General features: G+C 34.4%; 1 protein-coding gene across 1 annotated transcript; it reads left to right on the top strand.

Annotated features, from left to right (window-relative positions):
- Positions 1-1,426: 1,426 nt before the first annotated feature.
- On the top strand, positions 1,427-5,206 carry LOC127083645 (anthranilate phosphoribosyltransferase, chloroplastic). The gene is made up of 10 exons (XM_051023969.1): positions 1,427-1,721; positions 1,817-1,960; positions 2,415-2,576; positions 2,658-2,741; positions 2,870-3,058; positions 3,713-3,803; positions 3,908-3,967; positions 4,105-4,223; positions 4,671-4,805; positions 4,889-5,206. Exons 1-10 carry the CDS (start codon positions 1,527-1,529, stop codon positions 4,907-4,909), a joined length of 1,200 nt encoding a protein of 399 aa, XP_050879926.1. The 5' UTR covers positions 1,427-1,526; the 3' UTR covers positions 4,910-5,206.
- Positions 5,207-12,508: the final 7,302 nt, after the last annotated feature.

Genomic DNA, 12,508 nt, shown 5'->3' with positions numbered 1-12,508 from the left:
TTTTGAAAGATAGAGTGACGAAATTAAAATTAAATAAAAATTATTATTAATATATTATAATTGTTTTTAATTAAAATAAAATATTTGTCCCGTACACATTTAAAAAAAGTTTTAAGTGATTTAGTTTTAAAAAGTATAAAAAAGAATTATTATTAATATATTATTATAATTTTTATCAAAAATAACATATTTATCCCGTACATTAAACATAAATTAAAATTAATACGCAAAATATATTATTAAATTATTTACTAACAAATATAAAGATATGTATTACATATATTTAAATAAAATTAATTAAATTATATAAATATAAAATAAATCAACTTAATTAAAAAAAATTGTAAATAGGTGTCATGTTTTTTAAAGTGTTACAGGTGATAAAGTAGTAAAAGTAATAAATTCATACACTCTGCTATATATTGTCAGAAAAAAGGTATAGACACCATTAAATCAAATAGATTGTCAGAAAAAAGGTAGACACACCATAAAAGAAATATATATGATCAGAACAAAAATAGAGATACCATAAATATGATTTTTATAGTGTTATATATTTTAGTGTAAAAGAAATTTACAAAGAAATTTTTCATAAAAGGTTCAAATAAAAATTTTGTTTGAATAGTTATTTTTAAAATATTATTTTAGATATTTTATTATTTTATCGAAAAAAAAATTGGATATCAAAATTTCAAAAAATTACTTAATTTTGAAGCTATTTCAAATAGATTTTTCTAAAAATCATTTTTGAGATATAATTTTTTAAAAAAATTGTGATTTTGACTATGTTTTGATCTTTAATGTATATTTATGTTATACAATGAACAATTTAATCTTTTAATTTACAAAAAATAAATTTAAAAAAATTTATAATATTTTAAAAAACATTTTTGTAAAATCTATTTTCAAAAATATAAAAAAAAATCCATTTATTTAAAGGTACTGGCTGATAATAATAGTAATAGTTTAAATTAATTTACAAAAATGGATGACGACAATTTGTAGTGCTTTTCGCGTTCAACGTATAAAAAAAGAATCTCACAAAAATGCATGACGACAATTTGTAGTGCTATTCACGTTCAATGTATAAAAAAAAATCTCCCACCAACTCAGTTTACTACTTTATTAATATTTTCGAAACACTATTTTAAATAACATTTTAGTTTATAATTTATAATTTATTATATTTTCTTTTATTTATATTTTTATTATTTTAATAAAAATATTATTTTATTTTTTATAATTTAATTTAATTTAATTTAATTTAAAATATATATTAAATATTTTTTATATTATTTTATATTTATAAATTAATTAAATTATTGTATATTTAATTTATTATCTATCATCAATTAATTATCAATTATAAATTCTTAGTCATCAGTTATCATAAATCATCCTTTCTTTATTAATAAACAGATACTTAATCTATTAAATATTTCACTTATTTATTCCTTAGACTCTACACTCTTTCTCGCAGAACTATCGTTACGCCATTGATTTGAAACACAGAGAATCAAAGCCCAATGGCTCAAACCGTTTTCTCGTCCTCACTCTTTTCTCCTTCCTTTCCTCATCGTCATCTCCCGAACCTCAACCTCCGAACCTCTTCCCTAACCTATCCTCTTTCTTCTCCGATTCACCGAACCACCACTTCCATTGCAGCTGCTAACGTTTCCGTTGCTCCGAGTGCCGTTAAGCCGGTTCAGTCTGTTCCGCAGGTAGGTCAATCCATCATTTGTCAGTTTTTTTTAACTCTACAAAAATTGATTATGTTGCAGTTTTTTTTATTGATTTTTTTGTTGGTATTTTGTAGCTTATTGAATCGTTGATTAATGGTGTTGATTTGACGGAAGCGGAAGCTGAATCATGTCTTCACTTACTCTTGAATGAAGCCAGTGAAGCTTTGATTAGCGCTGTTCTTGTCCTTTTGAGAGCGAAAGGAGAAACTGTTGAAGAAGTAACTTTACTCCATTTCCTTTACTATATTTTCTTTGTTAACTATTGGAGTACTCAATGTTATGGTAAATTTTTTAGTGTAGTAGAATTGAGAGTGATTCATACTGTACAAGTGGCATTACAGATATAGTAAAACCAAGGTTTTAAAAAACGGCGTGTTGCCGCGAAAATGACCGCGGCAAAATGATATCAAAAGATGCTATACTGTTATTCACAGTTTTTACTATAAAGAAAAATTGTGGTTAATTCATACTGTGCTTATCGTAATCAATGTCGCAATACCTGTATTGACCGAAATTGCGAAAGCCTTTATGCGTCCGCAACGCGACCAAGGCCGTTTTTTAAAACTTTGGTATACACCACTAATAATATGAAAAAACTAAGAGTAAATCTAATGAATCTAACCAACCATATGTGTGGATGTTAATATTTTATTTAATTTAATGCGTGGATAGGTTGCGGGGCTGGCGAAGGCTATGATGAAACATGCTACAAAGGTTGAAGGTTTAGGTGATGTGGTTGACATTGTTGGCACCGGAGGAGATGGTGCAAACACGGTTAACATTTCAACAGGAGCTTCCATTCTTGCTGCTGCTTGTGGTGTAAAAGTTGCCAAGGTGTGTTTTTTGTTATTGATTGAAAATTTGAAGAGTTCTTGTATTTGGTCTCTGATGAATTTGGTTGATTCTTTGTTGCAGCAAGGAAGCCGTTCCAGTTCTTCTGCATGTGGAAGTGCTGACGTGTTAGAAGCATTAGGAGTTGCTATCGACTTAGGTCCTCAGGTTAATGCAAATCCCTCTTTTATTTGTCCTCTTTTATTTGTCCTCTTTGTTAACTTTAGAATTTCTTAAAAAACATTGTGTGAGTGATCAATGAATTAGAGTAAAAAACTTCTGTTATTGCAAATCAGGGGATTAAAAAGTGTGTGAATGACGTGGGAATTGGGTTTATGATGTCTCCAAGGTATCACCCTGCAATGAAGGTTGTCAGGCCTATAAGAAAGAAGCTCAGAGTAAGAACTATATTTAATATCTTGGGTCCAATGTTAAATCCAGCACAAGCGCCTTTTGCAGTTGTTGGTGTATACAAAGAAGACTTGGTAAGTTCTATTACTGAAGTTATTTGATCGGTCATCTATTCGATTAAACATACTTCCTGTCAAGAACATCTAATCAAGAAAAGAGAAATATTAAAGAAATCTTTTTGTTCATAGCATTTGTTGTGTGAAGATTGATAGTTGTGAAAGCAGCCTCATATTGAAGTAACTGGTTCACATTGAATTTTTAAAAATAAGTTCAACCTTTTTTCTTGTAGTTATATCAACCTATTTTATTGTCTAGTATCGACCTATTTTCGTTATTTTTTCCGTTAAAACATTTATTGTGGCAACTGAGCTCTGACTTTGAGGTTTTGTCTATTGTTTTTTCCTTAATCATTATGTTCGTATCCTTCAAAAGAAATGTATATTACAGTATCAATTTATTGAATAATTCATCCATGTTTGTTTGTTTATGTTCAAAATAGAACTTTTAAAATGCTTTGGGTCATCTTTTTTGTTGTTGGTGTGATTGTAGCAAAATACTGAAATTGACACGATTGTCAAATCCACAAACATATGTTTTTGTTTTATTTTTTTTATCTTCTCAAAAAGAAAAGAAAAAAAAATAGTTTGAAGAGCCGAGAATCTAATTCTTGCGATTGTTCTCCATCTTTGTCATCCCTAATAAGCTATTTGTCTCGGCCTTTTCGATAGGTCTTCAAAATGGCCAAAGCGCTTAATAAATTTGGTATGAAAAGAGCTTTAGTTGTCCACTCTGAAGGCTTGGATGAAATTACTCCTATTGGTGAGATCTCTTGCTTTGTGTTACATCTTGAAATTGTTTATTTGAATTGAAATATGTTGGCGTTTTAATCTGAATTGTGTGGTACCTTATGACTTTACCTTCAGGACCTGGTCTAGTGCTTGATGTTACTCCAGAAAGGATTGAAAAATTCTCATTTGATCCCTGTAAGCATATGTTAGTTTATGGTTTTATCTATTTCTGTTATGAAGTATATTGATACAACTCATATGCTACTAATTGGGTGCCGTAATGGATTTTTTACTGGACATGCACTCTTTACTTATATTGTTTATTGGAACAGTGGAGTTTGGCATTCCTAGGTGCAATCTTGAAAACTTAAAAGGTGGTGACCCAGAATACAATGCAGAGGTTCTCAGACGTGTTCTGGGTGGAGAGAAAGGACCTATTGCAGATGCTTTTGTAAGTTTCCTAGTTCTTACAATCATATAAAAAAGCTTATAGGATGGTATTTTTGTGTAAGTGATGGGATGATGCTTCCCATGGAATGGAAAATATAATGATACTTTTAATGCAACTACGGCTAGGAGTTTATGAAATTTTGGTTAAAATGGAATATACATTCCTTTCTATATTAGTTTAACCCTGTTTGATAAAATTTTATGCAAACTATTGAGTTTAACCTCTTCATTTTGTTATTGCTCGTGGCTCTGCCTTTGTATGAAGTAATTGAATGTAACATGAAATTATGTCAATAAGTTACCCGGACATTCTTTCTGTCTCATTTTTCCTGTAAAATACTGAAATTCATTACATGTCCTGCATTATCTCTTTTTACTCGAGTCACTCTTTATATAAGCATTAGTACTGTAAACACATTTTGATCATTTTGTACAAAACAATGCCTAGATTCTCAATGCTGCGGCAGCTCTCATGGTCAGTGGCTTTGTGAGGAACCTACATGAAGGGGTTTCTTTGGCGCGTGAAACACAACAATCAGGAAAAGCTCTCAAGACTCTCAACTTGTGGAAGGATATCTCAAATGTGAGTTAAATTGGATCCCACATCAACCAATTTCATTGCATTCACATGTCACTAATTTTCTTTTGCCTCGTTTGTTGTTGCAGCAAATAAAAGATGACGCATGACGCCGCCATATAATATGCCTGAATCATATTATGTAAAATAGGTTTGAGTTTTGGAAACTGGATTCATACAGGAAGGAGTCTGATACTGTACATGTATTTCCGAATAGATATACACAGAAATTTAAATTAGTATCAGCTGTAGAAGTGTTATCGTTTCTAAAAGTAGTTATCCTTCAAAACTGTGCAAAATGTTACATTCTCCTCTAGTTTGTTGGTGAAATTATACCTAATAAGATTATGGAATGTTGTAACTGTGTTTTAATTATAAATAATAAAAATGATTATTTCATTTCAGAAGTTGATAAGTGTAGGCTTTGACACTTATCTTTTTTTTTAGAATCTTGTAAAACTTTATTGTGAGATTGCAGTTAATGACTCAAAGATGAATCATTTTTGATTTTCATCTGATTTGAGGATGTTGGTATGGTTCGATGAAACTGTTCAGTACCAAACTATTTGACCACTTGCTCATTTAGAGTGCCTTCACCAGTTGGGTTTGACACTCCAGGGTTGTGTTTGATACCAAATATCCATAAGACTAAGCTCATACTACGAAGGGATATCCGAGTGAATAGAAACAAGATAGACCAACTGCATTTCTGTTCTGCCAAACAATCGAGCTAAGGATCAACTTTTAGGATGGTGATCTGACCAAATGAACATGTGAGTCCGTTTCCCAATGGCCGAATGACATAAGGAACAAGAATGAGCCCCTCTCACTTATATAAAAAGCACGAGTTGCCCTAATTCAGGTATCTCATTTTCTTACTTTTTTACTATATCATGCTGAGACTGACTTTGGCATCAAAGTGCCGTTTGCAGGTACTTCCCCTCTGTTCAGCATCACCACTTTAGAGATCATCCCCCACCATCAACCTTCTCGAAGTTGATTGATGTTTTCAGATGAGAACATCAGTCCCACCATGGGGGCTGCTGAGTCGTCAGACTTATCCACCAAGGGATTCGTGTAATTTCTATGGATTGCGTTGGGAGAAATCTACGTGGTAAAACTTTTCCTTGGGCATACATTTCTCTTCATCGGTGAGAGATGGGATCGATCTGTTACCTCTCCCAGTAATACCTCATCCACAGCCACACATCATTTTACATTTCATCGGAAGCTTCATTCGCAGGAAGTTGCTCAGACCACCTTGACGCTGGCTAGTGAAGATGCATCAGATTCAGATTCTCCATCTCAAGCTCTTCCTGTTGAGCTGTTGATTTTCACGATTGGAACAAGTTCCCAACGACCTCTGTGTTAGAGATTTCCTTTGCCACGGAGGGAGGCAAAGAGTTAAGCTATTTTTGTTTTGAAGTTTTGTAAGAAGAATATGTAGGCCGACTCTTCTCATCCACTCAAGATATTGGATATTATGGGGTGCTTTAATTTAATGCAAGAGTATGGGCCTACAATATTGAATTTTAATTGTTAACCATTTGATCTAGGATAATATTCTGGTTTTATAATTGTCAACAAGATATGTTAGTTTAAGAAGATCAAGTGGCAAGGTAATGGCTTGATATAGAGTTCAAACTATGGTGACTTGTGTTCATTTACAACATTGGCTGGCCTCAGTTTTGTACCAATTCCTGTGCATTGTTACCATCTGAAATTTTGGAATACATTTAGATGTGTTTTTAGATTGCTGAATCAATTTTGTGTCTTGTAAAAGCGACTATTTACCTTCCATTAAGGTGGGCACTTTACATTGCTATACATGAGTATTATGATTTCTGGTTTATTTCAAATCTCATTGCTTCAACTTCCATATCTAGCATTTCTTCTTGTTTCCTCCAAATCTTGTGGAAAGCGGAGTTTTTTTTTTTTTATTTGCTTGAAAACTATGTTTCCCTCTAACTTGTTGCTTTCAGCTAATTTGTCACCTATCTATAAGTTTTAGTATAAATTAGGTCCTATATTTTCTAACTCTTGTATAAAGTCCCATCCATGAATTATTATGAGGTATATGGTTCTTGGTTGTTTGTCTTTTTGGAATGCAATGTTTGATAAATTTTCTAACTGATGAGTGAAAACCATTTGCTTTGTGGTTTTCATTGAGTACCCTTGGTTTTGTAATATTAGGCAAGCATTTCGCTAACTTTTTTCTTAAAAATGTTTCGGTTGCACTATGTAAAAATATTAAAATATTTTTCAAATTTCGAAAATGCATCTTTAAATGCATTCCAAACATACACACTTCATCATTTTTGAGTCATGTCCCAATTTTATAAGTAAATTTATTACGGAAATTCATTTATTGAAATTGATTTTCAGAACCTACTAAATCAAAAAAAAAAAGCAGAATCTTATGTCTAAATCTCATAAATTTGGTCTAATTTAATGTCAGTGTGTAACACTAACATGGAGAAATATATGTATGATGATAGACATCTATTTTTTTGTGAAATTCAAATTTTGGTGAATCTTTTTCATTTTTTATGCTTTTTTTTTGTTCAGCCGATTCCTAAAATGTATTTTTGGAAACTTTTCGGAAATGCATTTCTAGAATAAATGTGTTCATAAAATTGGAGCGTGACTCAAAAACGAATGAAATGTGTGTGTATTGGATGTGTCCGGAGATGCATTTCCGAAATCTGTAGAACATTTTAGTATTTCCGCATGGTGTGTAAGTAACATATATGGTGCATTAAGAAATTCCCTTATTCTTTTAGCCATTCCTTGTGAAATTTGGCCTCCCTTGTCTTTTTCCTGAGAATAATGGCTGATAGCAAAAGTATTACCCGAATAAAGGGAATTGATTTTCTCATCATAAGCATTGCTCTCCTACCTTAGTGAAAAATCAAAACAATTTCTAGAATCTGAAAATACTTTTCGAACGCACCCCACCCCATTCACATTCGTTATAACTTACAGAGATGCATCTCCAGACGCATTTTCATATAACTTACAGAGATGCATCTCCATATAACTGACAGAGATGCATCTCCAGACGCGTTTTTAATTAAAAACACGTCAGTCTCTTCTCCTTTCTATTTCTCTTTTACTCTTTCAAATCTCCAAACTTTCAATTTACAAACTCTCAAACTCATTCAACTCATGTCTAATTTTTTACCATCAACATCCAATCAATTAAAGAACTCAACATCAAACTCACATTTGGTAAATTTTTAATTTCTCTATACATTTTCTATTTCTCTATACATTTGTAGAAATTGAGCATTATGTTATGTAATAGGTGGTTTAAACATGTTATTTAAATGAACAATGTGTTTGATACGAATGCATTTCTGCCATTTTCATTCTTCTTTGAGTCGTAGAACATTACATAATTGCATCTTTGGTTTTTTTCAACATTTTGATTTCCAGAATTCGGAAATGCATTATGTATTTTGTCTGTCTATATTGTTTGACTTTATTTCATTGTGTTTCATCTGTATAATGCTTGTGTGATTTAATTATAGGAATTGTGTCTGATAACCAAGATAGATTGAGGCATATTAGAGTTGCGCAACATGCACTTATTTAGAGGGAAAATGCCAATCATCGTAGGCACCAGTCGGTTCTAGTTCAGTTGATGCGGATGTGTCAACTTTTAGGGCCCACGCATCTTCGTCTTTATTTCCCCGTTAGAGGCATGTGTCACCTCCTGATGCTTCGAATGCCCCACCGGTATATGTTGTGGCACCGCAGGCACCTCATGGGTTTGGAGGATACCTGTTCAACTTATCGATGTTGCCTCTAATCGGAACCATGTTACCAGACATGTGTGGGACGGAGAGATAAAATCCAACTGTATTCATTCTATGAAACACATTTGTTATTGTTGTAAAATATTTTACTGATATATTAAAAAGTGATTCTTACATGTTACATCTACATGCTTTAAATAAGAGAGAATAGAAAACCTAATGGGCCTCATTACTAATAGAAATAATTACTATTTACAATCTAATATTTACAACACTCCCCCTCAAGCTGGTGAATGGATATCTATCATTCCCAGCTTGCAAGTAAGTTGCCTGAATCTTTCTGTTGGTAAGCCTTTTGTTAACACATCTGCCAGCTGCTGCCCGGAAGGAACGTAAGATGTAGTTATCAGTCCACTATCCAACTTCTCTTTGATAAAATGTCGGTCAATCTCAATGTGTTTAGTCCTGTCATGCTGAACAGGATTATGAGCAATACTAATAGCCGATTTATTATCACAAAACAATTTCATAGGACCTTCACATTGTATCTTCAAGTCTTCTAGAATTTGTTTCATCCACAATAGCTCACAAATTCCTAGTGCCATAGCTCTAAATTCTGCCTCGGCGCTTGATCGAGCAACTACACTTTGCTTCTTACTCTTCCAAGCTACAAGGTTACCACACAGAAAAGTACAATAGCCTGACGTAGATCTTCTGTCACTCACTGATCCGGCATAATTCGCATCAGTGTAAGTCTCCATAGTTAGATTTCCACCTCTTTTAAACAAAAGTCCTCTCCCTGGAGTTGCTTTAAGATATTGTAGAACGCGGTCTACAGCCTGCAAATGTCTCACCCTGGGATCATGCATGAATTGGATCACCACACTGACTGCATATGCCAAATCTGGTCTAATGTGTGCCAAGTAAATCAATTTTCCCACTAATCTCTGATATTGACCCTTGTCAACTTTGTCACTTTCCTCCTCAAAGCTTATCCTGTGATTTTGTTTAATGGGAACACTTGCAGGTTTGCATCCAAGTTTGCCAGTTTCCTACAAAAGATCAAGCACATACTTCCTTTGAGAAATAAAGATGCCTTGCTTTGAGTAGGTTACCTCAATTCCCAAGAAATACTTGAGTTGCCCAAGGTCTTTCGTCTCAAACTCTGTTGATAATTTCTCTTTGAGGAAATGTCTCTCAATCAAATCATCTCCTGTAACAATAATATCATCAACATAAACAAGAAGTACAGTCAGTTTTCCTCCTTGTGAATGTTTAAAAAATAAAGTGTGGTCTCCTTGACTTTGCTTATAGCCCAAACACATCATTGCCTTTGTGAATCTTCCAAACCATGCCCGAGGGGACTGCTTTAGTCCATATAAGGCTTTCTTCAATTTACACACCTTGTTAGCTCCATTCGTTATGCCAACACCTGGTGGAATCTCCATATACACTTCTTCCTCTAAGTTTCCATGCAAGAACGCATTTTTAACATCAAACTGTTGCAATTCCCATCCACATGAAGCAGCAAGAGATAGTAAAATTCGAACAATATTCATCTTTGCCGCTGGGGCAAATGTCTCCTCATAATCAATACCATACGTCTGAGTATAACCTTTTGCCACTAGTCTTGCTTTGTACCGATCAAGTGTACCGCCAGATTTGTACTTTACAGTATAGATCCATCTGCATCCAACTGGACTTTTGTCTCTTTTCCTTTCAATAATCTCCCAAGTACCATTTTTTTCAAGTGCTCTCATTTCCTCATCCATAGCTTGGACCCAATTTCTATTTTGCAATGCTTCTTCAACAGATGATGGGATTTTCACAGAATCAACAGCTGCAATAAAACTTTGATATTGTGTGGAAAGATGTTTAGTGGAGACATATTGAGAGATAGGGTGTCGATATAGGGAGGGACAAGATCTTTTATCCTTCCTCAAAGCAATGGGTAAATCAACTGGATTAGTGTCACAAGTATCAGAAATGGCACAATCATCACTAAAGGAATCATTTTCAGTACTTACCTCCGGTTCAGGCGATTGAATTTGTTTCTAGAGAAGGTCAGGTTTACTTCTTCTCTGATACACTAGAGTTGGTGCTGGAGGTGCTGATTCCTGTAAAACAGAAGGCCTTGAAGGACCATAAACACTTACTGGCTCAGATTCAGGTGTTGAACTAGGGCTCAAACTCAAACTAGGTGACAACTCGGGTTCAAGAGAGGGAACACTGATAGGTGTTCTAGGGAGGCTAGGACCAAGGATCAGAAACTCGGACTCAGACTCTGACTCTGACTCTAAGTCACTTATGTTCTCCCCCTGAGACTGAGAACGAGTGAAATATGACACATTTTCATGAAAGGTGACATCTTTGGAGACAAAGAATTTTCGACTCGGAGGATGATAACATTTGTACCCTCTTTTGTTGGGTGCATAACCCAGAAAGATACATCTGACAGCACGGGGATCCAATTTGTTGCGATATTGTTTGTGAACATGAACAAAAGCAACACAACCAAAAATGCGAGACTCAAGAGTGTGTAAGATAGGAACAGATGGAAAACGTGAAAGCATAAATTGGGCAGGACTTTTATTACCTAACACTCGAGATGGGACCCGGTTAATCAGATAGGCAGCAGTAAGAACTGCCTCACCCCAATAAGAGGTAGGAACAGACATTTGAAAAAGGAGAGATGTAGCAACTTCAAGTAAATGACGAGTTTTTCTTTCTGCGACACCGTTTTGTTGTGGGGTGTCAACACATGTGAATTCATGGAGAATGCCATGTTTACTAGTGAAGTTGGAAAAGGTATGATTGACATATTCTTTACCATTGTCAGAACAAATTCTTTTTATGCCTTTCCCAAATTGCATTTGTACCATATTATAAAATTGGATAAATATTTGTGGTACTTCGGATTTAGTATTCATCAAGAAAATCCAAGTTACCCGAGTACAATCATCAATAAATGAGATAAACCATTTTGCACCAAAAATATTAGAGGTAGGGGCAGGTCCCCAAACATCAGAATGAATCAAATCAAAAGGTTCATCACTTTTATTAAAACTGGAAGGAAAAGATACACGATTGTGTTTTTCCAACTGACAAACATCACACTTAAAAGACTCAACAGAATGGTGTAAGAACAACGACGAAAACATAGACTTAATTATATAAAATGGAGGATGACTGAGACGCTTGTGCTGAAGCCAAATTTGTGAGGCTGAAGAGGAAGACTAAGACTGGAAACAGGAGGACAACACCTTTGGATGGTCATCAGAGAAGTAGTATAACCCTTCCTTTTCCTTAGCAATTCCAATCGTCTGTCCCGTGGTAAGGTCCTGAAAAACACAATGGGACATAGAAAAAATTACTTTACAATTCAGATCACGGGTAAGCTTATGGATGGAAATTAAATTGTGGGAAAGTGTGGGAACATGAAGCACAGATTGCAACTGGAATGGAGGTTGCAAGTCAATATTTCCAGTGCCAACAACACAAGCATGAGAGCCATCAGCAACAGTGATATAAGGAATACTCGAAGGTGTGGTATAAGAGCATAATAATATGGAATCAAATGTCATATGATTAGTAGCACTAGAGTCAAGAATCCATGCATTCTTAGGAATATTACCACAAACAGTAAGAGATCGGGAACACAAACTCTTACCAGTAACTGCTAGAGACCCGGAACCAGAAGGCTTACTCATGGAGTCAAGCATAGACTTCAACCGTTCCACATCATTCTGACTGAAGGAGGAATGATCAGTTCCCCTCTTTTCAAAGCTTTCAGTATCCTGGACATGTGTAGCAACATGTGCCTGATCTTGGTGCATGTTGCGAGAACCGCCACCTCGGCTAAGAATCTGCTCCCTCCCATGAAGTTTGAAACACCTATCCTTTGTATGCCCTGATCGGTTGCAATGCTCACAATAGAATTTGTCACGA

The sequence above is a fragment of the Lathyrus oleraceus genome, chromosome 5, assembly GCF_024323335.1.
Source record: "Lathyrus oleraceus cultivar Zhongwan6 chromosome 5, CAAS_Psat_ZW6_1.0, whole genome shotgun sequence".
In the NCBI taxonomy this organism is placed as follows: domain Eukaryota; kingdom Viridiplantae; phylum Streptophyta; class Magnoliopsida; order Fabales; family Fabaceae; genus Lathyrus; species Lathyrus oleraceus.
Note: the sequence above shows the minus strand (reverse complement) of the source record. Positions and strands in the feature narration are given on the sequence as shown.